This window comes from Conger conger, chromosome 3 (genome assembly GCF_963514075.1).
Source record: "Conger conger chromosome 3, fConCon1.1, whole genome shotgun sequence".
NCBI lineage: Eukaryota > Metazoa > Chordata > Actinopteri > Anguilliformes > Congridae > Conger > Conger conger.
This window is the reverse complement of record NC_083762.1, coordinates 37918625-37945595: the sequence shown is the minus strand read 5'-3', so window position 1 is coordinate 37945595 and position 26971 is coordinate 37918625. Positions and strand designations below refer to the sequence as shown.

Here is a 26971-nt window from a genome sequence, read left to right as displayed (position 1 = left end):
GGGGGCAGAGGGTGGGCGATCCACAGGCTGTGTCAAACATGCGGACTGGTCACATACGTGTTCACCGGTCCCTTTTCATCTTAGAGTTCAGAGGGTTCAGCTGATAACGGCAAGGCTCTGATCTGCTTCCTACCCTAAAGTCATGTTTACCCTGGACAGTGAGAACACTGAACAACTGCTATACAAATACACAAAATATACAAAGTAACTTAAATGCTCCTATAACTCCATATACAGTATTTGTTTGTCCATTCGTATTTATATGAAAGCTAGTGCAGTACCACAGTGATTTGTGCAATTTGTTTTAAATACAAATTGGGCAGTGGTAAGTATGGCCTAATTAGACTTAAATCTAGTTTCCAAAAAGAAAGGATTGCACCTTTCTTTTTGCACAAAGGGGATGAGGGGTGGCTATAGCAAATTATGCACGTTGTTTTGCGCAAACTTGCTGCCGTCAAGTTTTAAATAAAGTAAACTTAATGAATGCACGTCAGTAGGAAACTTCTAAAATGACATGCCAAAGGCCTTTGGATTTTTTACCAACGCATATTCCATGAACTTGCCTGGTTGACCAGGCACTTGAAGACCAGAACTAGAAACTCCTATTGTCAAAAAAACCGGCTTTGTTGAATAAGCCTGTGGTTGGTGAATTAACAGCTTTTTTTCAGTATTAGCAGTGTAATTCAGACATTTGAAAATTAGTCAGAATACTTAATAAAACTAGCTTGCACAATCCCCACATGACATCCTCAACAACAGCAAAGGCACAGTATGCCACTATCGAAGGCAAATGAAGTACATTCTTTAATAAATATGGCCCTCATTGTCAACTCAGCGCAACGCCGGAAAAAAGCAGACGATCACGAGTTATTGTATCACAGCATGTCGATGAAATGCCCTCCCTAATAACCGAATGTCTTTTTGAAAGTGTAACTGCTCTGCGATTGTATTCTCATTCAGCAGGCCTTCTCGCTGACTGGCAGAAAAAGCGCCAGAGGAACAGACACTAATCATCTAATGAAAGATCACTACACTACTCTGAATAGGTCTGAGAGTGCTGATTATATTGTGACTCCTTAAAATGGTAGGTCAGAAGCCATCCATGGCCTTGGTACGACATGTGCTGTCCGCTCAAAATGGTCAATGGTAGCCCTAAGGTAGCTTTGTTTTTTGACAATTTCTTCCACCCAAATTATAACTGCAACCCCACCACAACACGGTAGCGGCCTCCAAGGGTTTGAGAGGGCACAGCCCAGCAATGAATGTGTCACTCTGCAAAACGGCCAGCCACAGTCGGGCATTTCTCCAGCAGCTCTCACCCACTGTTTACTTTGCGTCTACCGCAGGGTTGCCAACTTTTGGTCAACTGGCTGGATTGAGATTTTTATGACATTGGCTGTATCTTTTCATTACCAGTAAGATCCATGCATATATGCACACACACACACACACACACACACATATATATATATATATATATATATATATATATATATATATATATATATATATATATATATATATATATATATATACACACCAATATATTGCACAGATTGGATTGGCAATTTTGGCAGTCTCTAGGAACACAATGGAAAAGGATAAGGCAGATGTTTCTCCTGAAAATGTTCTCCTAAATTTTGTGGCAGGTATGGATTTTGTTTGTTTTCAAAAATGTACTTTTAAGGAATCTCATAAATAAGACCAATCCTTTAGAAAATCCATCCAACATATTTTCTTAAATTTCAATAAAACATTGTTAAACATTTATTATTCTTGTTTAAATACACAGGCCACCAATCCGATTGAAGCAGTGAATGACTCTGTATGAACTGTTGTTCAAATGAAAGAAGAAAATTACATTTTGATTAAATCATTCATGCACATGAATGATAAGGCTTACTAAACTGAACTGAGCAATTTTCTTCAGAGGGGTAAACGAGCACATCACAGAAAATAATAACAACGTGTCTTGTTGTTATCGAACTCTTTGATATTGAGGACAACCAGATGATAATAGGCAGGAAGATATGCTAGGAGATATGGAAGATATGGTAAGTGTAATAACCATTGCTTGTTTAAAACAAACAGTAGGGGAGACCAGGGAATAAACTACTTTTAGGTTTTCTATAAAATTTAAAAAAACAGCAAATATTTGTAATTAAGAAAAAAGATGCATGTCTTTGCTAAGACTATAGACCATCTTCATGCCTTCACTCAATTACTTGCAATGGAATATTGCAAGTAAACCTTCAGTCAAGTCACTAGTTTCTGTGTAAAATCGTTACTTTTCCCCCACGTTGAAAATTTGAGTCTACAAAGACCCAGGAAGGCTCCTTCAGAGATTTAAAAGAAAAAAAAGAGAGAAACTTAATGGTCGATTACAGGTTGAGTCTGAATGCCTTAGCAGGAGATTTCAGAATGTCTAAGGAGAAATAAATGGCCTTCACGCAGGTCAATACTGTGAAAGTTGAAGCTGTGGGCGATCAGGGCAAGAATAATATGCTGCCCTCAGGAATCACATTGTACTTCTCTTTCTCACAAGAAAGGGATCAGCAATGAGAACAACTTGGGTTTCACCTTGAATTACCTTTTAAAGTTCTTCAGGCTCCAGGCTCGCCCCAACAAAAACATAGGGCTGCTAACACAAAGAAACTGTAGCTTGTGAATGAGTAGGTGAACAAAGGAATGGGTGTGGTAGCGTACCTCCATAGGGCTGATGTAGTCATTCATCCCGCTGTTGAAGACGTAGATCATGGCGTCGTAAAGCTGGTTCTCCCAACACATCTGCACCACCTGTACCAAACAGAGCTGTGCTCAGCCGCTACACACATCAGTAAATACACCGAAACATATGAACTATACACACATCTCTAAGTACACTGATGCAAATTCACACATTACACAAATATTGTTTGTTCAATGCATGTATTTGTATGTATGTATTTTTTACTATGTCAAGTGTCTTTGCGTTCCATGAAAAGCACTATATAAAATAAAGGTATCATTATTATTAATATTACGAGTTACATTGACATGCATGCATACTGTATCACATAGGCAATGTAAAAACCATTAATACTGGAAACCTTCATGCAGGAGTTGTTAACCGATTCTACTTGAGCCCAAAAACATGTTTTTGAGACACCAGCAGAGTTATTCTTCTTGGAAAAACAGCAGTAAGCCTTCTTCAGTAATAAGCCATTTTTCAGGGTTTTAGAAAGTTCAAATCCATTTCAGTTGTGTTCCCCAGATTGCAATTTCTGTTGTTATGCTTGGTGAGTTCTATGCTGCTAGGGAGAAGTCATTTCAGTGGTCCGTCAAACTAGCCCACTTTCCTGTCCACAAAAAGGTACAATGCAGAATTCTTCATAGTTATCCTAAAGCAAGCGCACTGATTTTGGCTTAGGAGACAAGTAAATCTAAAGGTAATATTAAGCAATGGTCTCAACATCAATGCGTACTCAAATAAGACCAAAAAACTTATTGGAATGAGTGAAAGACCTTTCTCTATTTACAGAGACGGAACTGAGAGAGGGAGAGTAGGGTAGCATAGAGTAGCATAGTGGTTAAGGACCGAGTTCCTCCACCAGACACGCAAGGTCGATGGTTCGATTCCCAGTGTAGGCACAATAAGATCCACACAGCCGTTGGGCCCTTGAGCAAGGCCTTTAACCCTGCATTGCTCCAGGAGAGGGTTGTCTCCTGCTTAGTGTAATCAACTGTACATCACTCTGGATAAGAGCGTCTGCCAAATGGCATTAATGTAATGTAATGTAATGAGAGAGAAGCAGAGGTGTTAAGTTTGTTATATCCAATATGACATTGGTGGGTGAGGTGAAGGATGGAAGCTTGTATACAGGGAAGAGGTGCTCTAAGAAACAGAAGGGAGTGGCTAGGGGCCATTTGCCTGGGCAGTGAGTGAAGTTGAAACCCACATTAGCATCGGCTAAACCGTTCCTTCCCATCTCTTATAGCACAGCTCATATTATAGCAAAGTGAATGAACACACTGGGGAAAAATATATATATATATATTGAGTCTTATAATATGTGTGTGCCTTCCATTCCACTGTTTTTTCCCATATTTCAGACAAATATCTTGTGGCATTGTTCAACTCCAGGCTGTTCTAGCCTTTGGATAAAGACTCACACTTCATGGGACAAATGTTCAAGCTTGGTGTCTCATGAATGATACACTGCGGTGAAGAGAGCCATCCTGACTTAGTAAAGTCATGAAGTAACAAAAGTATCAGGTCACCATCTGAACTTATCATTGCATTAAATTATGAAATATAGAAGAGAAAGGGCGGAAAAAAGGCAAAAGGAAGATGGTGAATGTGGCAAATCCTTGAAAGCTTTCAAAGTTAAAAATGCTGTAGCTTTGGGTTGTGTCAAGTTACTAAATTTTTAGATTTTTAGATTGTTAACTCCAGCAACCTTCAAAAAAGATGGCTAATTAGCTTGTAGCATAAGATATAATATTTGGTCTGATATGGAGAAATAAATACAGAATGACAAGTGTGCGACAGTGTTATCGGACAATGAAAGTCCAACAACTGACCGTGACCTCGCTTCACTGGCTATTTTGCCCCTGTGTTCTGGGAGATTTCTTGCTTGACTGCAGGGCAAGCTTAGCCTGAGACTAAGGATGGAGTTATGCCACTTTGGAATACGAGAGTGCAACACCTTGCTAAGCCCTGGGCTAAGATGAAAACCATGCAGTGTGAAAAGCCCTTTAGTCTTTAGACAATAAGAGTGCGCACAGATACCTGCTGTATGTCCAGGCTGGTGACGTCCATGTGAACCAGGCAGTTCTCCACGCTGTCCATCATGCCGTTGTCCTGGAAGTGACTGAGCAGGTCCCGCATGACGGGCGCCGTCAAACAGCCCAGACGCTCACTCAGGATGTAGGGCTCCAGGCTCTCCAGAAACACCCCCCGGGCGACCGAGTTCTCCACCAGACGCCCATAAATCTGATTGAAGAGCAAGTCCCTGTGGGACAGCATTACAGAAGCACAATGACATTTTGACTGATCCCAGATTACTATAGAAATACCTTTCAAATGAAATTTTCGGTTCAGAGAAAAATGTTACTTTTGGATGACTATGTATAGTACCGAGCCCCCCTGGTCACGTGGGTAAAAAACAAATAAATAATTAAATTAAATGTGGATATTCGTACTCTTGGTTTTGCAATCCGTGATTTCGGATTTCCAATCCGTACTCAGTTTAGTGAAACGTGTACTCATTTGCAAAACCGAGAGCATGGATTTACACATGTAAATATAAATGTTTTTCACCTAGAGTGACTAGCGGGGCTCCATACTATACTCTGTGGTATCAGGAGGGATATTTGGAGCCCGCTACAAGATCACACTGTTGACTGCAGGTTGGTTCTACTGCCACAGTTTCAAGTGGTACTTATGAGAAAGCGGACAGTACTGTCAAGCCAGAAGACCAAAATACTTATACACACAACACAACAGGCTTTGCAGCTCAAAATCCAACAGCATAATGAATTGCCATATGTGTTCTTAGATGAAAACTATATAAAATTTTAAACTTCAAAAGAAATAACTGATTTTAGTCTAAACTGTGTTCATAAACTAAGCACAAGAATGCTAACATTTCTTATTAACAAATGTAAATGTTTCAATATATACAACTGAATTATGAGTAGCCCTGTATTTGTGTGCAGAATATATTTAGAATGAGTGCATAGCCAAAACATACGCATGCACAAAAATACCATTTCAACAAATGCCATGTCAAGGTCAGTGCATCGGAAGGCATTTGAAGGAGAGCATTTTTGCTGCTTAGTCACTGCCTAAAAAAAGCATTCCCACGTGGTCTGTTCAGGCAATTCATCTAAATCCACTAAGTGGCAGATAAACAACTCAAAATGGCAACCACACAAAGAAAACCCAATAGAAATCCCTGACAGACAAATTGTTTAATTAACCCTGGCAAGAACAAATCCGCAGAGAACACACTGATAAACCCAATTTATTTATTTCAAATGCCTCCTTTTTATTTTTGCCTAGTTGTAATGCAATGAATCACCAATCACCATACAGTCGGACATACATAAAAATTGTATAACGTTTTTATGAATGAAATTAAGGAACTAACCTAAATGAAACAAAATGGCCGCGGTTAGAAAGCTACAGTTTAGGAAATTAATATTTACTACATTGGTTGCTTACTGTTGCTTAAATAATCAAATTATCCCCTCATCTTGCTTGGCACAAAAACTGTTAATGTTTATTGTTTTTTTGCAAACATTGACTATGTGTTGAGTGTCACAAGTACCTCTAGTGTTGTACTGAGAAGGGCGAAGATGTGATACCAGGCCACATGTGTCTGCCTATACATGTTTGTACCTACACACCTACCTACCTACCTACCTTCACACATTCTAACCGTGAATTCATGAAGCAGTGTCACAGACTGACATTAGGTTTTGAACGACGTAACTAATATTATTTTCTTACTAAGAGCACTTCCTTTCTACTATTACAAGCCCTATGGCTTGACCACCATTGTGAGGGCTGTTTCGGGCTGAAGACATCAGTTCGGAATCTTAACTGTTTACTTCAACCGAAAAGGGTCAACAGATATCCTGGCTAAAATGGCCGACTCACTTTGATCTGCTTAGCATATAAATAGGAAACGGAGGAAGAGTGGAGGGAAGCGGCTCTAATGGAGAGGAGGGAACGGCAGGCCTCAGCCGGCCTCGTGATGAAGCCAACAGAGCTTCCATCAGTGCCGGTCATTTGGGGTTAGACAACAAATAACGCTTTCTCCTTACTGCCCCTTTCACAACGCACTGAAGAATTCTGACTGAGAAATGCAATTGTCTGATATTCTCTGCAGAGTGTGTGCGTGCGTGCGCATGCGTTTGTGTGAGAGAAAGAGACTATGTGTATGTGTGTGTTTGAGAGGGTGTACATGCATGCGAGTGAGTGTGTGTGTTAACAGGGCATACAGACAAAGTTATGAAGGCCCATGTACAGTCCCCTCCAAAAGTATTGGAACAGCAAGGTTAATTCCTTTGTTTTTGCCAAACACTGAAGCCAATTGAGTTTGGGGTTCTGAATGTCTACTCTTAATGGTTTTAGCCTTGGGTTCTGCTTTAGAAGACTGCATTTGTGTTAGAAAAGATAAAGAAATGAAAAAACATGAAGACCAGAGAGCTGTCTTTGGAAGAAAAGCAATCCATTTTGCTGAAGCTTAGAAAAGACAAGAAATCAATCAGAGCCATTGCACAAGCATTGGGGATAGCTTATACAACAACTTGGAATGTCCTGAAAAAGAAAGAAACCGCTGGCGTACTGAGCAACAGACATCGAACCAGTCGACTAAGGAAAACAACAGCAGTTTATGAAAGAAATATTGTGAGAGCTGTGAAGAAAACCCCAAAACATCAGTCAGTGACATCACAAACAATCTCCACAGGGCAGGGGTGAAGGTATCTCCACCAACCATTCAAAGAAGATTTAGAGAGCAGAAATATAGAGGCTATGCCACAAGAATCACTCATCAGTAGTAAGAATTGTAAGGTGAGATTACAATTTCCAAAGAAGTACAGAGATGAGCCACAAAAGTTCTGGAACAAAATTTTATGGACTGATCAGACTAAAATTTACTTCTACCAACGTGATGGAAAGGCCAAAGTGTGGAGAAGGAAGGGACCTGTGCTTATGACAAAAGCTCGTCTGTGAGGCACGGTGGAGGAAGTGTCATGGCTTTGGCTTGCATGGCTGCTTCTGGAGTGGGCTCACTAATCTTTATTGATCATGTAACTCATGATGGTAGCAGCAAGATGAATTCAGTCTACAATTGTAAGGAACCAATCTAATTGGGAGGAATTTCATCATGCAGCAAGACAATTACCTAAAATGCACTGCCGAAACAACAAAAGAGTTCATTAGGGAGAAAAAGTGTAAGGTTTTAGACAGGCCGAGTCAATCACCAGACCCAATTGAGCATGCATTTCACCTCCGGAAGAGGAGATTGAAGGGAAAACCCCCCCGAAACAAACAAGTGAAAGAGGCTGCAGTAAAAGCCTGGAAAAGCATCACAAAAGAAGAATGCAACAGTATGGTGATGTCAACGGGTCGCATGATGCAGTTATTGCAAGCATGGGATATGCTACCAAATATGAAGTTATTTACTTTCATTTACTTAAATACTCCCTGTTCCAATACTTTTGCTCACTAAAGAATTGGGTGGTCTGATACCAAAGGTGCTATATATTCTAAGTTCACATCTAGCTGTACACATAGCTAAGTACACATTTAGCTGTAAATACCAGGAAATAAAAGCTGAAATTCTGAACTGTTGTCTCGTGTTCATCTTTTTATTTCAACGCCAAATGTATTCAGCGTATAGCAAAATAAAGGAATTGGCCTTGCTGTTCCAATACTTTCTGAGGGGACGGTACATTTGGAAGGGCAACATACAAAGGAACTTGCTCAGTTTACTCAAATGTGCCAGTTGCAGTAAAGAAACACATTTGTTTTTTCTATGTAGACGTTGATGTTGGGAAATGATGTGCAACAAATCACAGCAGTACAACCCACAGCAGATTTTACTTCACAGTGAACATTACTGAATCCCTTATGCCTCTCCGCTAATGTCTCTCTCTGCTCAACTGCTGTTATCACCATAGAACTAACAGTGCCGCATGCATGCTGGTCTCCAATCATTTTTATAATCAGAAAACATAAATTACAGAAATACAACAACTGTACAGAAAAAGAGCAAATGATATGCATGTACACGCCACTGAACAGGAAAATATGATGACATGATGTAAGGGAAAATTACAGACATTTATTTGTCTCTGAACAGGAATTCTGTCTGTAATTTGAGAGAGGAGTGCTTTTACCTCTCAAAACTTCATCCAGACAAAAAGAACAAGAATGCTCAAGTGAGGCATTACATTAGTTTGGTCTGGGAGTACTTTGTTATTGATCTGGGATCCACTGCACAGACATCGGGGAACAGCGGGAGCGGTGATGTGGATGGAAAGGTCTCACAGACGAAAATTAAAACCTATTTCCCCAAAGAAAGATCCTCCAGCCACAATAACAAAGCAATAAAAAAATAAGAAGTCAGAAAAAAATCATAGTAGGCAGAGATGAGAGATGATGAAGATATTTCTGTTGGCTGGCCGAGACTAAGGGGTGTTTAATTATTTTTAATGTGTACCAATCAGTAGCATCATACACTGATGAGCAGAGTGAGCAGAATACACTGTCGGCAGTTAAGTTCTGTTAACTACTCCATGCCTGCAGATCAAGGACAATGTGAGTACTGTCAGGGGTATGGATTGTCAGTGTTCAGAGTAGCATCAGTGGTATAGATTGTCAGTGTTCAGAGTAGTGTTGGTGGTACGGATTGTCAGTGTTCAGAGTAGTGTCAGTGGTATGGATTGTCAGTGTTCAGAGTTGTGTCGGTGGTATGGATTGTCAGCGTTCAGAGTTGTGTCAGTGGTATGGATTGTCAGTGTTCAGAGTAGTGTTGGTGGTATGGATTGTCAGTGTTCAGAGTAGTGTTGGTGGTATGGATTGTCAGTGTTCAGAGTAGTGTCCATGGTATGGATTTTCAGTGTTCAGAGTAGTGTCGGTGGTATGGATTGTCAGTGTTCAGAGTAGTGTCAGTGGTATGGATTGTCAGTGTTCAGAGTAGTGTCGGTGGTATGGATTGTCAGTGTTCAGAGTAGTGTCGGTGGTATGGATTGTCAGTGTCCAGAGTAGTGTCAGTGGTATGGATTGTCAGTGTTCAGAGTTGCCAGTGGTATGGATTGTCAGTGTTCAGAGTTGTGTCAGTGGTATGGATTGTCAGTGTTCAGAGTAGTGTCCATGGTATGGATTTTCAGTGTTCAGAGTAGTGTCGGTGGTATGGATTGTCAGTGTTCAGAGTAGTGTCAGTGGTATGGATTGTCAGTGTTCAGAGTAGTGTCGGTGGTATGGATTGTCAGTGTTCAGAGTAGTGTCGGTGGTATGGATTGTCAGTGTCCAGAGTAGTGTCAGTGGTATGGATTGTCAGTGTTCAGAGTTGCCAGTGGTATGGATTGTCAGTGTTCAGAGTTGTGTCAGTGGTATGGATTGTCAGTGTTCAGAGTAGTGTTGGTGGTATGGATTGTCAGTGTTCAGAGTGGTGTCGGTGGAATGGATTGTCAGTGTTCAGAGTAGTACCAGTGTTATTAGATTAGATTTGAAAAACGTTATTATCCACACAGTGGAGATTTGTCTTTGGCACATGTGGCATATAAAACACATTACAGTAAGGTATGTCAGTGGTCAGAGTAGTGTCCGTAGTATGGTACACTGTATGTCAGTGTAGTGCCAATGGTGTGGCATATCAGTGTTCAGTGTAGTGTCAGTGGCATGGTACACTATGTCAGTGGTCAGTGTAGTTTCAGTGGTATGAAATGTCAATGATCAGTATAGTGGCAGTTATATGTATGTCAGTAGTATACCCTACCCTCCACAGTGGCCACCATGATAACTTGGCCTGCAGCTTTTCCTTTGTCCAGACATACAGCACATACTCTATACTGTATACATCAATATGGCGAGACTCTCTGATAACAACAGTGCTTTTCCAAGCACAAGGATAAACAAGGGTGTTTTCTTTCAGGAAAAAGTAATAATGGCCTCATTTGGTTGTGTCATCTTTACACATTTTTCTTAATGGCTTGATAAGAGTTCAAATGTATTTAAAAGGATTATTTTCAGTTGGAAGTATTTAATGCATATGCAGGATTTTTACCTTTAAATTGTCAAGCTAAGCCTACATTAGGGCTATAATAGATACTTATAAAATGTAAATATCACATTTTTTAAAACTCAGTGTCCCCATGTTCAGATGCAGCAGTAAAAAAATTCTGCTAGGAAATAGTTCAGACTGTAACCTAATGCTGAGAAGGTTAAGATGTTTTCAGCAATGTTTTCTAACCCAGGATAACCTATACTTACTGTAAGCAGTTTTAATGGTGGAATAAATGTAATAATTCTAAAAAACAGGGCATTAGATCACACTTTTTATCTGCACCCTTTAATCTTCTCCCTGCATTTATTTTGAGCAATGCTAGTTTGCATGAAAGTTGCCCTGAACAAAATATGTGAACATAATCGTTAATAATGGACAGAGATGGTAATTGCTATAATAGCTGCCCGGTGGGCGGTAAACATTTAGCTGTTGCACCGACAACGACTGACGCCCGGCTACAAATGCTCTTCCGCTGGCAATTTGAGCATGCCCTCAGAGACGAACCCGACCCCTTTACCTGCCCCCCTGCAGAGTCTGACTCACGACTCCCTGACTCACTGAGCTCTCAGCAAACGGGCCCGGGGGGGGAGCGTCGGAACAGGGAATCACTGAGTTCAAACAAAGCGCGATGAGACTTTGAATCCAATTATCCGCTTCTTCTGTCGCACGTGCCTGCTGAGGGTCTGCGCTTTCCTTCGCACGGAAAGAAACGAGAGGGAACGTCGGGCTCTGGAACAACGGGACGGCCCTTGAGGGGCCTCGTTTGCGTCGAGAAGTAATGGTGAAATGTGAAACAGTTGGCTTCCCAAGCGCTGTATCCAGCTAATGCAATTGTGCATCCTGCGGTGATTCATGCTATAATCTGGAGCCACTCTGCTGACTGAACCAGGAGGCCAGCAGGGTGACACACTGTGTAATGTCACATCAGGGAATCAGTGTTACCGTTTCTTACTAGCGCCCCTTCTGGTCAATCAGAGGACTGCATGCTGCATGTGTCAGTCTCCATATGTGGTACAGTACCCTGCCCCCGTCCTGAACGAGGTTCAGCAGCTCAGTAGTGCTATCTAAACAGTATCTATTCTGTTGGATACATTAAATACAGTCTTGTTGGACACATTCTATACCAGATAACTGTAAATAAACATAATTTACAGTGTTGAATGCATGCTTTACCAGATTACCGTACGGAATTTACAGCGCTCTATTTCAGAATAGTGTATTGCATGTCATGCAAATGACTACTTTGGAGAGAGGGAGGTTAAAAGTGCGTTGCTGCAATGCATGCTCAGTCTACCTACCCTGTATACATAAAGGTTAACCAATAAAAGAATAAATAAGTAAATAAATCCCAAAACTACTGTTTAGAGATGACGGCTGGGGACGGCCATCAGGGACATCATGTATGTTTTATGAAGAAAGAATGCGGGGGATCCGCCACGTCGCGCAAGCCTTCTGTTACAGCCTCTGTTTCACCGTAGCCCCTTTTCTGCTTTTTAAAGCAAGCGCTTCAAACGCTTCCATCTGAAAGGAAAGCCTGACAGCTCATTTACCGCTCTTTTCGGTTAGATAACAACACGATTCAGTACAGACAGTACGAATTCATATCTTTCAGTGTTTCGCTGAAGACGCATATGAATATTCAAGTCACACCTCAAAGCCCAGTGTGTATAGCCAGGGTGTCTCACTGGTCCTGACATTTAAACAGATACTGTAGACCTGCCACATTCTGGGACATATCCAAATAGCGCCCCAGGACAGGATGGAGCTCAGCGTATCTATCATAGGACAGGAATAGTCTGGAGTCATGGGAAGACTAGAAACACACTTTCCAAACTTGAGCACTATTACATGTACTGCCCTCCATGTATTGCCCTCCATGTGCTACAATTCATGCAGAGTCCATCTTTTACAGTGTAGCTGCTTTTGACTTGCAGCAGTTATTAAAGTTGTGTTTCTCACAGTCCCACAGATATTACCTTAGAGTTAAAGGAACTAACTGCAAGGGGGGATTGAGCGCCTAAGCTCCCTGTGTTTTCAGGCAAAAAGCTTTAAGTCCAGAAGGTTCCAGTGCTCTCAGAAAGGTCGCTAATGGAGATGGGGCAATGGCAGATTGGATAGTTCTCTCATTATTATTCTTTTTATTCCAAAAATGTTATCCATACCCTCCTCCCCTTCCAGAGGACTTCATCAGCATTTTCTTCAGAGGGCTCAAATATTTGATTATACACAATGAAGCCCCTCCAAAAACCCACACCACCACCCTCCATTTTGTGTGTGCCTTTAAACTTTCATGGTTTAATTCACAAATCCACAGGGAAGGTGCGTCTACAGTTGGGTTGAGGGTGTTCAGGGGAGCTTTAAAGGGTGTTTGCATTTCACTTACGTCCTCTGCAGCAGCAAACAGTAATCCACCATGACAGGAACCATGTCCTGCAGGGAAGAAAGGAGAGGGGGAGGGACATTAGCAGCGCACTGCAGGCTGTATCAACAGAGGTCTTTAACTGCCAGTCAGCTTCTCGCACTAAGAATCCAGCCTACGCCTGCTGCTTAATTTAAAATATTGCTGAAGAGTAATGACTCCACCGACTCCACCAACCCACCCCCCCTCCCAATCTGATTTAAATTATGAGTATACTTATAGGAAGCATATTGATGTAATAATGTGTGTGCACGAAAGAGACTATTATTCCTGAATTTCATTCCTTTTGAAAACACAAATCATCAAATGCAAATTAACACAGGCTCAATTTTCTGACACCCAAGTCCAATAGCTGTGTATCACATCAGACATTCAAATGAAATAGTGATATTAAATTAAATACTTGCATAATTACTTATCTAGGCACAAATTCTAAGCTGGTTTGACATCATGGTAGAACAGGATAAAAGCCAGCATTGCTTCAATGTCATGTAAAGACCTTGAAATATCTTAAAAGGACTGTTCAATAGTATCACTGCAGGTCAGCTGGATGATAACAGCTACCTGAGCACATCCGTAATAGTCTAACGCACAAACATATTCATTTTCACAGCAAGAGCCTAGAAGAATCCTGGTTCAGAAAACCTTACAGTGAGCACAGACATCATATGATAATTCTAATCAGAATGTCAGGGATTTCTGATTTGTTACTGGAGAAGAATGTGCTGAAAAAGAAACTGAGGGTAAATGAGGAGTGATTTCACAACTAATGCAGACCTTAAATTTTTTTCCCCAAGAGAACAGGCTGCAAGAGAGTGAGAAGAACAAGTAATTACTTCGTAAAAAGACAGCAAGGAGACGCACTTAATGCTTACAGTAAATGCTTTTCTTGCATGCTTTGTGTTTAAATATTTTTAACTGTATTGTGTCTTGAAGCCTTATTTAATGTTTAATTGTATTGGTATTATAAATAAGTTTCCAGTTGCTCAAGTGCAGTGCACTGATTTAAAAACAAACTGCCAGAAAAGCATCAAACATTTACTTTAACACAATGTTAAAACAGCTGAATACAACTGTAAATAGATAATGGGGCTATGTGCTGTTCAGATTGGTGAATTGACTTAATAATACTCTATTGAAAGCTGTTGTCTTACAGATGTGCTTTGGCAATCATTACATAACCTGACATTCTCTGGCAATATTAATGCAAATAGGATACTACTATGTTCCACAGAAGAAACAGCTGCGATAGATGCTAATGGTATCATAAAGAAATGATAACTCTTGCGGTTTACAGAGGGTGTTTACGTTTGCTATATTGCGTAGGCTCATCCTGTATCCTACCCTGTCCCATGAGAGCATATTCTGCACGCGGGCAAACTGCTGTGGCTTGCAGGAAAAGAAACGGTTATATTTACCAAATCCGCCTGGCACAACTTCACAATTTATTTTTGTAAAAGGCTTGAGCTCATTCGTAACACTCACAGTCGCAGACCTACAATGTGAAATTGATAGTATTAACACAAATGTATTCTAATGAGGGCTAGAATCAAAGCGATCTAGCCTGACCCAATCTGAAGTGACCCACTCAGACAGACAGACACCCTGAGCTACTGTACCTGGAAGTGCTGCTCCATCACTTGGATCTTCCCCTGTTCCGGACACTTCTTCAGAGAGCGGTCTGCATACTGAAACAGAATCTCCACCATCTGCACCCAGCAAATAAAACAACAAATTCAGCCAAAGCAATATACGCCGAATTGAGACAGAATAAATAAACACGGAACTCAAGGCAGACAAAACAAACCCGGGGGCGGGGTGACAGGTAAATATACGACTCGGACAGACAAAAACAACGCTGAAATAACATAATTAAACAGAATTCAGGAAGTGCAACAGTGCCGCTGTGTTACTCGGTGTGGGGAGAGGTTATATTTGTTCGGCCCCGCTCTTCATATTGTTATTTTCCTCACCTTGTCGGATACCACTCCTTTCCGCTTAGCAGGGTCTCCAAACAGCCCTGAAAGGAAAGCACAATGTATGTAGACACAAAATAAAACCCATACATCATGCCATGGAAACAGTACGCGGTTACCACAGGCAGTGTGTGCGTGGCACGTATTAGTATGGGCAAGCCCACAGTATGCGTGTCCTGAAGCTGTGTATACAGTGAGCTCCATAATGTTTTGGGACAAGCACATTTTTATTTTCTTGATTTGGTTCTGTATTCCACAATTTTGTGGTGTATTTTCAAACTGGTGAAACCAAAGTGTATAGAAATGGCAAAAATGTGGTTATAGAGCACATTCCCAGCTTTTATTTAAGCAGAGAATGAGAAGTCATGCAAATTGTTTGATGAGGAGTAGAGAGCCAAATGATGAAAGAAAGTCTTTGTCCCAAGTATTATGGATCTCACTGTATACCTAGGACTCACATACAGTGCACATACAGACTGTGGGCTTCCCCTAGTAATACATACACCACACATAAACTGCCTGTGGTAACAGGATCTGGCAGGCGAGTCAGTGTACCATGGCTTGACATAAGGGCTGATTTGTTAAGCCATGTGTATGTGTCTTGTTTCTCAGTGTTTACTTAAAGGTTCTGGTTCTTTGTGTGTAAGTCTGTCGTGTATGGGTAAGCATCTAACTCCTTGGTTTATGTGTAAGTCCTAAGTGTGCACATGCAAATCCTCAGTCTATATGAGTCTTACATACACAAGCGGTCTGTGTGTTTAAGCCCTCATTCTCAGTGAAAATCCTCAGTATGTACAAAGTTAGCCTTCTTTAGCTAAAGTTCAGTGTAAAGCAGCCACTCAATTGCACAGTTACCTGCATGCAAACAATGCAGTACTAGAGCCGTTTCTGACCTCCTGGCAGCCATCTTAATGCCTTCCCCGGATATTGAAATCACACTGACAAAAAGGAAACGGGACCTACCGACCACAGCCTTTGCAGTGCCTTCATGAAAAGACCAAGCTAGAGACAGCGCCTCCACAAATCTCTCCTGCTTCAACAGGTAATCCACCCTCTGCAAGGTGAGCACACAGCACCGACTCGTGAACAAAGCTCGTCAGAAAAGCACGTGCTTCACAAATTATTCAGAAGGCACACTGCTTACCTCTCGCCAGTTCCTTAGTGTCATTATGTGGACAGACTGTTGGGAAGAAAAAAAAATATATTTTACATATATGTGACTGCTCTGTTTCTTCTGTCTCAGGCTCTCATATACGAAACACACAAACACACACAAACACACACACGCACGCAGACAAGCGAACACACGCGCACACACATAGACAATAATGGAAAATGAAACTGCCACATCCAACACAGCACGCGGAATTCCCACAGGCCACCGGAAAAAGGATACGGTTCCCTTACCCGTAGCAACCACTTGTTTGTAACGTTAATATTCCTGAGGCTGTTTAATCACTCTGACAAATGTTTATCCCTTCCGCGGTGTCGCCTCACCTGCGCTTCCAGTTGCATCACATTACAATTCATCTGGGTGTCTATAAGATCTGCCTGACTTTGCTGGTGGGAGCTGACAGTTCTGACAAAGCATTCTTGTGACTATGGATAATATCCTCAGGCCTGTTGAGTCTGGCAGACTTGTTTAAAGGCATGTCAAGAGGTGTTGCTAGCTTTTAGCAGCGGGCTAATTATCAGACTTTATGAGAAAAGTTTACTTTCGCTAGGTTGATGAGCCAAATTAATTTCCATGGCAAGTGACTACAGGTTCTTACACCTGTTTCACCACATATTCACAGCCAAGCACTTCATGATAAACATCTAAGACAGTGTGCAGCACCTGTCATCAGGTGTGCAATTGGCGTTTTATAGTTTACTTGTAACTTGCGTGCCTACAGGTATATAAGGAAAACAGGCAGATATTCTAAATGATATTGATTAACATGAGAATCATGGGAGCCATCCCTTTAAGAAGGTTTCCATGGCCAAATATAGAACAATAAATCATGTGTTATTTTGTGTTGTAGGTTATTGCTTATTTCATGATGTAGGTTTGCAGACATAGCCTATGTACAGTAGTACACTCAGAGGGAAACATAACTTAAAGTTTCGGAATGCCTGTCACTTGTGAAATGTCAATAATTCATATTAGTGTGGCAAAATGTGACAAAAGTTGCAAAACTGAATGAAAAACATGACAGAAATATGACTGACAAGAAAGCATGAAGCCTAGCTGCAGGGAACTATTATAATTGGTATCATTTTGTTAGTATTCAACAATGTAAGATTTTGTGTGTCAAATGGTATTTTGATTCAAATTATTTTAACAAAAAAACTCACTCTGCATAAAGTACTATTAAATAAGTAAGTGTTGTCTGAATAAACACTGACATTATATTCATTTATGTCATTCATACAGTGCAGTCCATAAGTATTTGGACAGTGGTACAATTTCTGTTCTTTTGGCTCTGTACACCAGCACATTGTATTTGAAATGTTAATGCAAATATTGAATTAGGCAATCATGTGGCAGCAACTCAACGCATAAAAGCATGCAGATATGGTCAAGAGGTTCAGCTGTTTTTCAGACCAAATGTTAGAATGGGGAGGAAATGTGATCTAAGTGACATTGACTGGGAATGATTGTAGAAACAGCTGATATCTTGGGATTTTCACTCACAGAACAGTCTCTAGAGTTTTCAGAGAATGGTGCGAGAAACAAAAAACATCTAGTTGGCAGCAGTTCTACGGGCAAAAACGCGTTGTTAATGAGAGACGTCAGAGGAGAAGGGCAAGACTGGTCAAAACTGACAGGAAGGTGACAGGAAGGTGACAGGAATACAAATAACCAAAACATTACATTACATTACATTATTGGCATTTGGCAGACGCTCTTATCCAGAGCGACGTACAACAAAGTGCATACCCATAACCAGGGATAAGTTCGCTGAAAGACCCTAGAGGTAAGTACAATTTCAACTGCTACCTGTACAACAAAGATAAGGACAAGGGGCTTTTTTTTTTTTTTTTTTTGAACAAACAAACAAACAAACAGAGCAAAAGTCACCAAAGTTAACTATCCAAACACTGCTTACCTAGCCAACTAAAAATACCGATACACAAAGCAGTCACAGAGACAACAATTAAGGTTCACAGGGAGGTAGGGAGGGATGGGGAGAGGTGCTGCTTGAAGAGGTGCGTCTTCAGCTTGCGCTTGAAGGTGGGGAGAGATTCTATAGTTCTGACCTCAACGGGGAGTTCGTTCCACCACCGTGGAGCCAGAACAGACAGTAGTCGTGAGCGTGAGGTGGAGGTTCTGAGAGGGGGAGGTGCCAAGCGGCCTGTGGAGGCTGAACGAAGAGGTCTGGCAGGGGTGTAGGGTCTGATGATTTTTTGCAGATAAGCTGGGGAAGACCCTTTAACTGCTTGGAAGGCTAGCACCAATGTTTTGAATTTGATGCGAGCCATGACAGGCAGTCAGTGGAGGGAAGTAAGCAGGGGGGTGACGTGTGAGTATTTGGGAAGGTTGAAGACCAGACGAGCTGCTGCATTCTGGATGAGTTGGAGGGGTCTGATGGCGGACGCTGGGAGGCCAGCCAAGAGGGAATTGCAGTAGTCCAGGCGGGACAGAACCATCGCTTGGACCAGGAGCTGGGTCGAGTAGGGGGTGAGAAAGGGGCGGATTCTCCGTATGTTGTATAGGAAGAACCTGCAAGACCGGGTCACCGCCGCAATGTTCTCGGAAAGGGACAGTCTGCTGTCCATCACCACACCGAGGTTCCTTGCACTGGGTGACGGCGTGAGTGTGGTATCCCCGAGAGAAATGGAGAGATCCAGATGGGGAGAGGTATTAGCAGGGATGAATATCATTTCAGTTTTACCTGGGTTGAGCTTTAGATGGTGGTTGTCCATCCAGCTCTGGATGTCCCTCAGGCAAGCAGAGATACGGGCTGAAACCTGCGTATCAGACGGCGGGAACGAGACGAAGAGTTGGGTATCGTCCGCGTAGCAGTGGTAGGATAGCCCATGTGCAGTGATCACAGGGCCAAGGGAGCGAGTGTAGAGAGAAAAAAGAAGTGGGCCAAGGACTGAACCCTGGGGAACTCCTGTGGCGAGGGGCCGAGGTGTCGATACCGAACCAGCCCAGGCAACCTGGAAGGAGCGACCAGAGAGGTAGGACTCAATCCAGTCCAGGGCTGTGCCACAGATGCCCGTTGCCGACAGGGCAGACAGGAGGATGGAGTGATCATTACAACAGTGGTATGCAGAAGAACACACAACGCGTCAAACCCCTAAGTGGATAGGCAGCAGAAGCCCCAAAAAAAAAAAAAATGTAATAAATACCTACTGAGTGTATATAGTCCCTCCATTTTAGGGGACCAAAGAACCAAAGCACAACTCTGGTCCTCTTGTTGGCAAACACCCATAACAGAATCGAAAGGTAATCAAGAGCCTAGAATCAAGACTGGATACTCATACGGGTACCTGCACTAAGGAATCGATTGACTAATCAGAAACAGCTGAGAGGCCAACTGTCCAACTACTTTTGGTCCCCTAAAATGGAGGGACTATGTACAAAACGTATGTATGGATGTAAATACCCTCAAATTGAAGGTGACCGTCAGCACGTTGACCTCATATTCATAGTTTCATTTCAAATCCAATGTGCTGGAGCACAGAGCTAAAAGATTGTACCACTGTCCAAATACTTTTGCACTGTACATTTAAGATGAAAGATTTTTGCCGCATGCTCTTACCTTGGTTCCCAAATAGACGATCTGACCTCCATAGCTGCAGCCGGACTGGTAGCATGCCTTCTCCCCCACTAATGCCTGGAAAAGAGGCAAGAAAAGGACTGTAATTACCTGCATCTGGCCACAGAGAGAAGATAGAGCTACAACGCTAGCATAGCAGCAGATTTGGTTCAGATAAGAGAGAACGGCCTGGCTAAAATGGCTGTGCGCTGTTAGCCCATTTACCCAGCCTGCTAATGGGACCCTGTTAAGCCTCGAGAACGAGAAATCAGAGAGCCCATCCGTTGTTTTCTGTAGAGAGAATGCAGTGTTTACTGCACTTCAGTGACCTTCACGGCTGTGAAATTGAAGACGGGGGAATCAGACACATCTTCCATAATGGAACTGAACCCCAGGGACAGAGGAGAGAGTGAGAGAGCGAGTGAGTGCGCAAGATGAGAGAGAAACAAGAAAGAAAGAGAGAGAACCCTCCAGACAGGGGTCGGGCCCTTTGTACGATCTTCAAAGACTGTGGCCAAATCAAACACACCTGAAAGAACAGAACCATGGTGGTCCATTACATTGGTGGTCCCCACACTGCACCACAGTGCACCTCTTCAGATGTTGATAGTGCTGGTATTGTTTAAAATGCTTCCTGAGCATTCCTTGCTTTAGAAAAAATGGGTTAATGATAAAACATACGTTTTTCCTCCCATGTTAAATATGATAACATTTTCGTATTCATTGACAGGCAATTACTGGAGCCATACCAAGGCCTGGCTGACGTTGCCCCCGGTGGCCAAAGACTTGAAGTGACTGCTGTTGTAGACCAGCTGGACCTCGGCCATATCCAGGCTCTCTAGCTCTTCCTGACTGGCCCGGTCCACAACGTGAAGCTTCTCCCCACTGTCCATCAGGACCAGGGTCCGCGAGTTTATCCACTGCACAGAAAAGAGTGCATGTTTGTGTTCACTCATACAGGGTAGATAAGATAGAGAATTATATTATGCTATTAGCATTATATTAGCACTCATTGCTAAAAATCAAACGGTCAAAATCTCAATCCCTTCAACTAGCCAAAATCAGGCAGGAAGCTGAACTCACTGTCAGGCTGATGATGTCACAGTTGAGGTGCAGTTGTCTCTGTTTGATGACATGGATAGCACCTGACTCCTCCTTCTTTACCTGAAAACACAAATGGAAAATCATGTGAGTGTCACAACAATACAAGTGTTTGATCAGATTTTGACCATAAACATGTTATTTTACATACCATAAAAATCTACGGATTGATGTACGGAAAACAATTAACGCCTTACTAGCATCTGATAATCACTACGATATTTATGTAAATGTGACAGGAGGCTTCTCTCCATACTGTGATTGGACCGGGAAGTATGAATAATTAGGGAGAGGTTATGTCATACCAAGAGGAAGTGAACAGTGTCGCCTCTGCAGAAGGCCAGCATGGGATTCACTGCTTTCTGCACAGCCACAAACTGCCAGGCAAGCTGTGGAACACTGGCTGGATCCGTCTGCACAAAACACACAGCAACACACGTCATATGCCTCTGTGTGATATCCTTGTGGGTTACTGAAGAGCGGTCTCCCAAAACTGGGGCAACTTCACAGAGGTTTGGCTTAGAATTGTGGAGCTATGTGGAGTGGCATAAAGTAGTGAAAATGATGTGCTAGCATCATTACACTTCGGATTGGTGATGGCACTCTCACCCCGCTAAGTGTGTAAAGCTCAAGATGAACCTGCACGTATGTACACACACACACACACACACACACACACACACACACACACACATATACACACATACACACATACACACATACAAAGAGAGACACACACACATACACATACACACATACACAGACACACACACACAAACATGCAGAGACACACACAGATACACACATACACACACAAACACATACAGACACACAACGAGACACAAAGAGACATAGACACACACATACACACATACACACGTACATACGTACACACATGCATACACACACATACACACACACGCAGACACACAAAGACACACAGAGACACACAGATACACACGCAGACACACAAAGAGACACAAAGAGACACACACACAGAGACACACACATACACACACACGCAGACACACATACACATACAGATACACACACACACACACACACACACACACACACACACACACACACAGATACTGCTTACGCAACAAGCACATGTAGCTGCTCAACACAATGTTTCTATTTTCATATGCACTCGCCCAACACCATTAAGTGCACGTGTCCATGCTTTCTTCTGAAGGTAAATCTAATCACAAGACACAGTGCTCTTTGCCTTGGGGCCCAACGCCCTGTAGACAGCGTACACCTCCATGAGCAGTAAACTACCGTGCTCAGTACAAGGTCACCTCAGATTAATTAAGACTAAATCTTCGGGAGAACAAAAACCTCACATGATCAATGGTGGCTCAGCAATCAATGATGTGGCGGCCCCTTTGGGGAATATTTACAAAGAGTGGTATTAAAAGCCACAAATAACCGAGGGTCTACAAACTGTACACCCCTCAGGCCGGCAGAGTATTAACTACTATTTATCAGGTAAATGAAAACAGCAGCATATGTTCATTTACATCAATGGCTCTCAGTATCAGTCCAGGGGACCCACTGTGCATGCCGGTTTTTGTCAAAGCCAATCTCTCATTCAGTTAAGGTTGTTAAAAACATCCATCCACCCATCCATCCATTATCTTAACCCGCTTATCCTGAACAGGGTCGCAGGGGGGCTGGAGCCTATCCCAGCATACATTGGGCGAAAAGGCAGGAATACACCCAGGACAGGTCGCCAGTCCATCACAGGGCACACACACCATTCACTCACACACTCATACCTACGGGCAATTCAGACTCTCCAATCAGCCTAACCTGCATGTTACCAGTTTGGCTTGCTGCCATTTGCGGTCAGCAAACTTCATTCATTTTACACAGGTGCTTTCAGGTTTCCACACTCTCAGGAAATAGGACCCAGCTGAATTCACCTGTCAGTTTGCAATTGAATCTATTAAATGCGGAATCTCTTCCAATTGGAATTTTGCACCGTATAGTACAAAGTGAAAGCAGAAAATCGTCTGACTGATTGGAATTCCTGGGATGTGAAAAATGTATTTTAGGCCATAGAGTACATGGCTATTTCTGGCATAATGTGGCTTTAAGAGGGTAAAGACTAAATATGTCAGATTAAGAATTAGCAGCTGATTATAATATGATGCTTATGGTTGGAACAAAAACCAGCATACACAGTAGGTCCCCAGGACAGGGGTAGAGAAACATTGATTTCAATTAACATTAGCTGCAATTATCATTAGCTGCTGTGTGGATGGTTACAGGAAGAGTGTTTGACATATATGAGTATATTTCACTGGCTTGGTTGCCCTTAAGTAATTGATCGCATTTGTAAGGTTTACATTTAAACCAGCAGATTGGCAATGCATTTGCATTATAGATTTGCCATACCTCTACCACAGTAACCTCTGTGACACAGAGATTAATGAACCGAGTAAACTGGATGCATGGCTTGTGCAGTAAGCCTGCATGCTACATTGAAATCACCCTATAATCTATGATCAATCTATAATCTACAATCACCCTATAATCTACAATCACTCTATAATCTACAATCACCCTATAATCTACAATCACCCTATAATCTACAATCACCCTATAATCTACAATCACTCTATAATCTACAATCACCCTATAATCTACAATCACCCTATAATCTACAATCACTCTATAATCTACAATCAACCTATAATCTACAATCACTCTATAATCTACAATCACCCTATAATCTACAATCACTCTATAATCTACAATCACCCTATAATCTACAATCACCCTATAATCTACAATCACTCTATAATCTACAATCACCCTATAATCTACAATCACGAGACTTCTATAACCTATAACCTAACACTAGACTTCTACAATCTATAACCTAACACTAGACTTCTACAATCTATAACCTAACACTAGACTTCTATAATCTATAACCTAACACTAGACTTCTATAATCTATAACCTAACACTAGACTTGTACAACCTATAACCTAACACTAGACTTCTATAACCTATAACCTGACACTAGACTTCTACAACCTATAACCTAACACTAGACTTCTACAACCTATAACCTAACACTAGACTTCTACAACCTATAACCTTATAAGACTTCTATGGACACTAAACCCTCTATTTTTGCTACTCTTTCAAGATGGTGACAGCTACAGGACAATGGCGTGCTTAGCGAATGTCCTCACATGCTAACGCGCTCTGCTGCTTTTCAGGTACGAAGCCCCCCACAGACACAGTGTAAACCTGGGTGTGCGTACCACACGCAGAGCTGTGCTGAGAACAGCACCGAGCACGCAGCCCTTATGAATGAGCACACACAGGATAGCTCCGTGTCTGCAGCAAAACAACAATTCGCAACAAATTTACTAGGGAGTGCTCTCAATTTTTAACGGCAATGAAAATAGACAGCCTATTACAGGAGGGTTTAAAAATAATTGCTATTGTAGTCGCATAGTAGCGTAATTTAAAATGTTCTATTCGTGCAGTGGAACGGGGAGGGTAGTGAACCATCAGGAAACTTCGATAAGCACTTACCTTACCGTAAGGAAATGTCATCCACACTTTGAGAGACGGTTTTAATCCGATCACTAAAATCTAAAAGACAAAATCACTTTAAAATCTGACTGTGAATAATGGTACTCTGACAAAATGTCCCCAAAATTAAGGGTCAATCTATTACCATTACAATGAATTTCTAATTATATTCTTTCAAATCTAACCAGGCTGAGTACCCATCAGTACTGTATTGTCTATGTAGTACTTGCTGCAGTGTATGAGGAGCTAAAACAACATTGTGCCATCTGTATTATTGTAGATTAATACATAATACAATGTTAATTGTTGAATGTTATAAGGAGTACCCCAAAATAACCAATCATAAAAGTAAAGTCTACTCGAGAACCAAAAGAGTTAAGGGTAGTGGTACACCAACGACTACCTGCAATCAAAAGGGCATACAATGGTGACAGTATTTATGGTGTAGCTGAACAGTACTTTGAACCTAAAATTTTTTGACGTTCTCTTCATTTCCTATTGATTTGAATTAGCAAGAAGCAAATGAAAAAGTATTGAACGGGCAGGGATGCATACAGTGATAAGACAGATGGACAGAGACGATGAGAGATGATTACTGGACTGCTGAATAGATAATGAGGGAACGGAGATGGGGGATGTACAGACGGACGGAGGGACACGCGGAGGGGAGGGGCCACACCTTGGTCAGGGACGCCATGGCCAACAGGGAGTACTGGGTAATGGGGTGGTCTTTGAGCTCTGTGCTGGAGTGCAGGGGCTCAATGCAGCAGACCTCCCCCTTCGAACCGCTGAAGAGACAGCGGGAATCGCACGAGCGCACTCCCATAACTCTCCTGCCATGAGAAGAGACACGGGGAGAGGGAGAGCAGGTTACTAGGAGACTCTGCGGGGCAATGTAGCAGCTACTCTTTTTCAGTGGAACAGTTGAATACATGGTCTCAGATAAGAACCTTTCTCTTTTAGAGCATTCACAGTCATGCGATTCACCCCTCATCCAACTATTAAATTACTATTTCCCTTAAATAAGGTCATTTACTGTACATATAAAACACAATAAGAAGTCTAACATACAGTAATCATTCTTATAAACAGCACAGAAAAATGTAAACATTGGAGGACCGTTCTGGTCAGCATATATTCTTGAACAGTGGCTTCAGAAAGTATTCAGACCCCTTAATGTTTTGAACACTTTATTGTGTTGTAGATTTAATATTAAAATTGCCATTTTGCCCATCCTACTACACACAAAAACCCATAATGATTTTATTTTTTAAGTAAAATCTTTCAAATGAGAGGTATTTGTAGATTAATCATTATGTTCTACGTAGAACAGTTACTTTTTCATAAAAAAGACTGCACTCTGCATGCTTTAACCTGTGACAGTTGTAAAATAAATAAACATCCTGCATATGCTCTCTGCAGTACATGATAAATGAGCTTTACTTGAAGTCTCCTTGTTTTGGCAAATAGAAATAATGTCACGGAGTGAAAACAATTACCCTTGGGGCACACTCACAATGCCCCTATACTAACAACAGTGGCTCCAAAATCACTCAAATATGTCACGCACAGCGCCGCATGGATGTGAACGCTACACATTAGCTCACGCTGAAGCACTCCTCTACTGCCCCCTGTTGCTCACAAGTGATACTGTTGTAAAAGCAACCCATATTCTGTGCATATGACATGGTCAGCGTTCAGTGTAAACATTGAACTTTATTTTACTAGGAAGTCAGATCGAGATGAAAACCAAGGTAGGGCAAAAAAGCAATCATTTGGCTTCCACAGAAGTGAATGATGGGCAGACTAAGCATTAGGTACGCTTAATGGTGGGAAAAGGCGAGCATTGCTGGGCTGAACGACCTGTTCTCATCACTACGTAATTCCATGTTATCACAAGGTTCAGGCTGAATTTTAAGGGGTCAGAGCCATTCAGTTCTCACTTAATTTCAAAAAATAAATATATTACGACGGTCTTCCAGGAGACTCAGTGGCATGGCATTATGCCAAAGGAAATCTTGTTACTTCTTTCAAAAGCAGCTCTTCAGCCCCAAGAACTCAATCCTTCAGAATTCCAGCATTAGCATCACTTCTTTAGGTTTTTGGCAATTATTAATATACAATGGGCTCCAGAATTATTGGTTTACAGAATTTTTTGTTCATATTTATCACACACGCTCATACTCCTGAGCGCACACACACCACAGCCACACACAAATGCTGTAAACTAAAAGAATCACAGTTATTGACGTCAGCTTTAGTGTCCAACATGTGTAAAAAATAAATAGAAAATCCCCAAAAACAGGTTCCATAATTATTGGCACCCCTGGTGTGTATGGCCAAGGTGTTTGGTTTTGGTAACTGTGCTAAGTAAGG

General features: G+C 41.8%; 1 protein-coding gene across 2 annotated transcripts in view; it reads right to left on the bottom strand.

The window, feature by feature from the left end:
- Positions 1–26971, bottom strand: part of vps8 (VPS8 subunit of CORVET complex) — a 110749-nt gene that overhangs the window by 76316 nt on the left and 7462 nt on the right. For both annotated transcript variants that reach the window (XM_061235086.1, XM_061235087.1), the window contains exons 10-22: positions 25275–25428; positions 24596–24655; positions 21337–21444; positions 21014–21094; positions 20680–20850; positions 19934–20008; positions 16324–16359; positions 16143–16233; positions 15177–15223; positions 14823–14912; positions 13168–13214; positions 4772–4994; positions 2707–2796 (exon numbers count right to left, since the gene is read on the bottom strand). In XM_061235086.1, the coding sequence (XP_061091070.1) occupies positions 2707–2796; positions 4772–4994; positions 13168–13214; positions 14823–14912; positions 15177–15223; positions 16143–16233; positions 16324–16359; positions 19934–20008; positions 20680–20850; positions 21014–21094; positions 21337–21444; positions 24596–24655; positions 25275–25428 (1273 nt within the window). The remainder of the gene's footprint in view (positions 1–2706; positions 2797–4771; positions 4995–13167; positions 13215–14822; positions 14913–15176; positions 15224–16142; positions 16234–16323; positions 16360–19933; positions 20009–20679; positions 20851–21013; positions 21095–21336; positions 21445–24595; positions 24656–25274; positions 25429–26971) is intronic.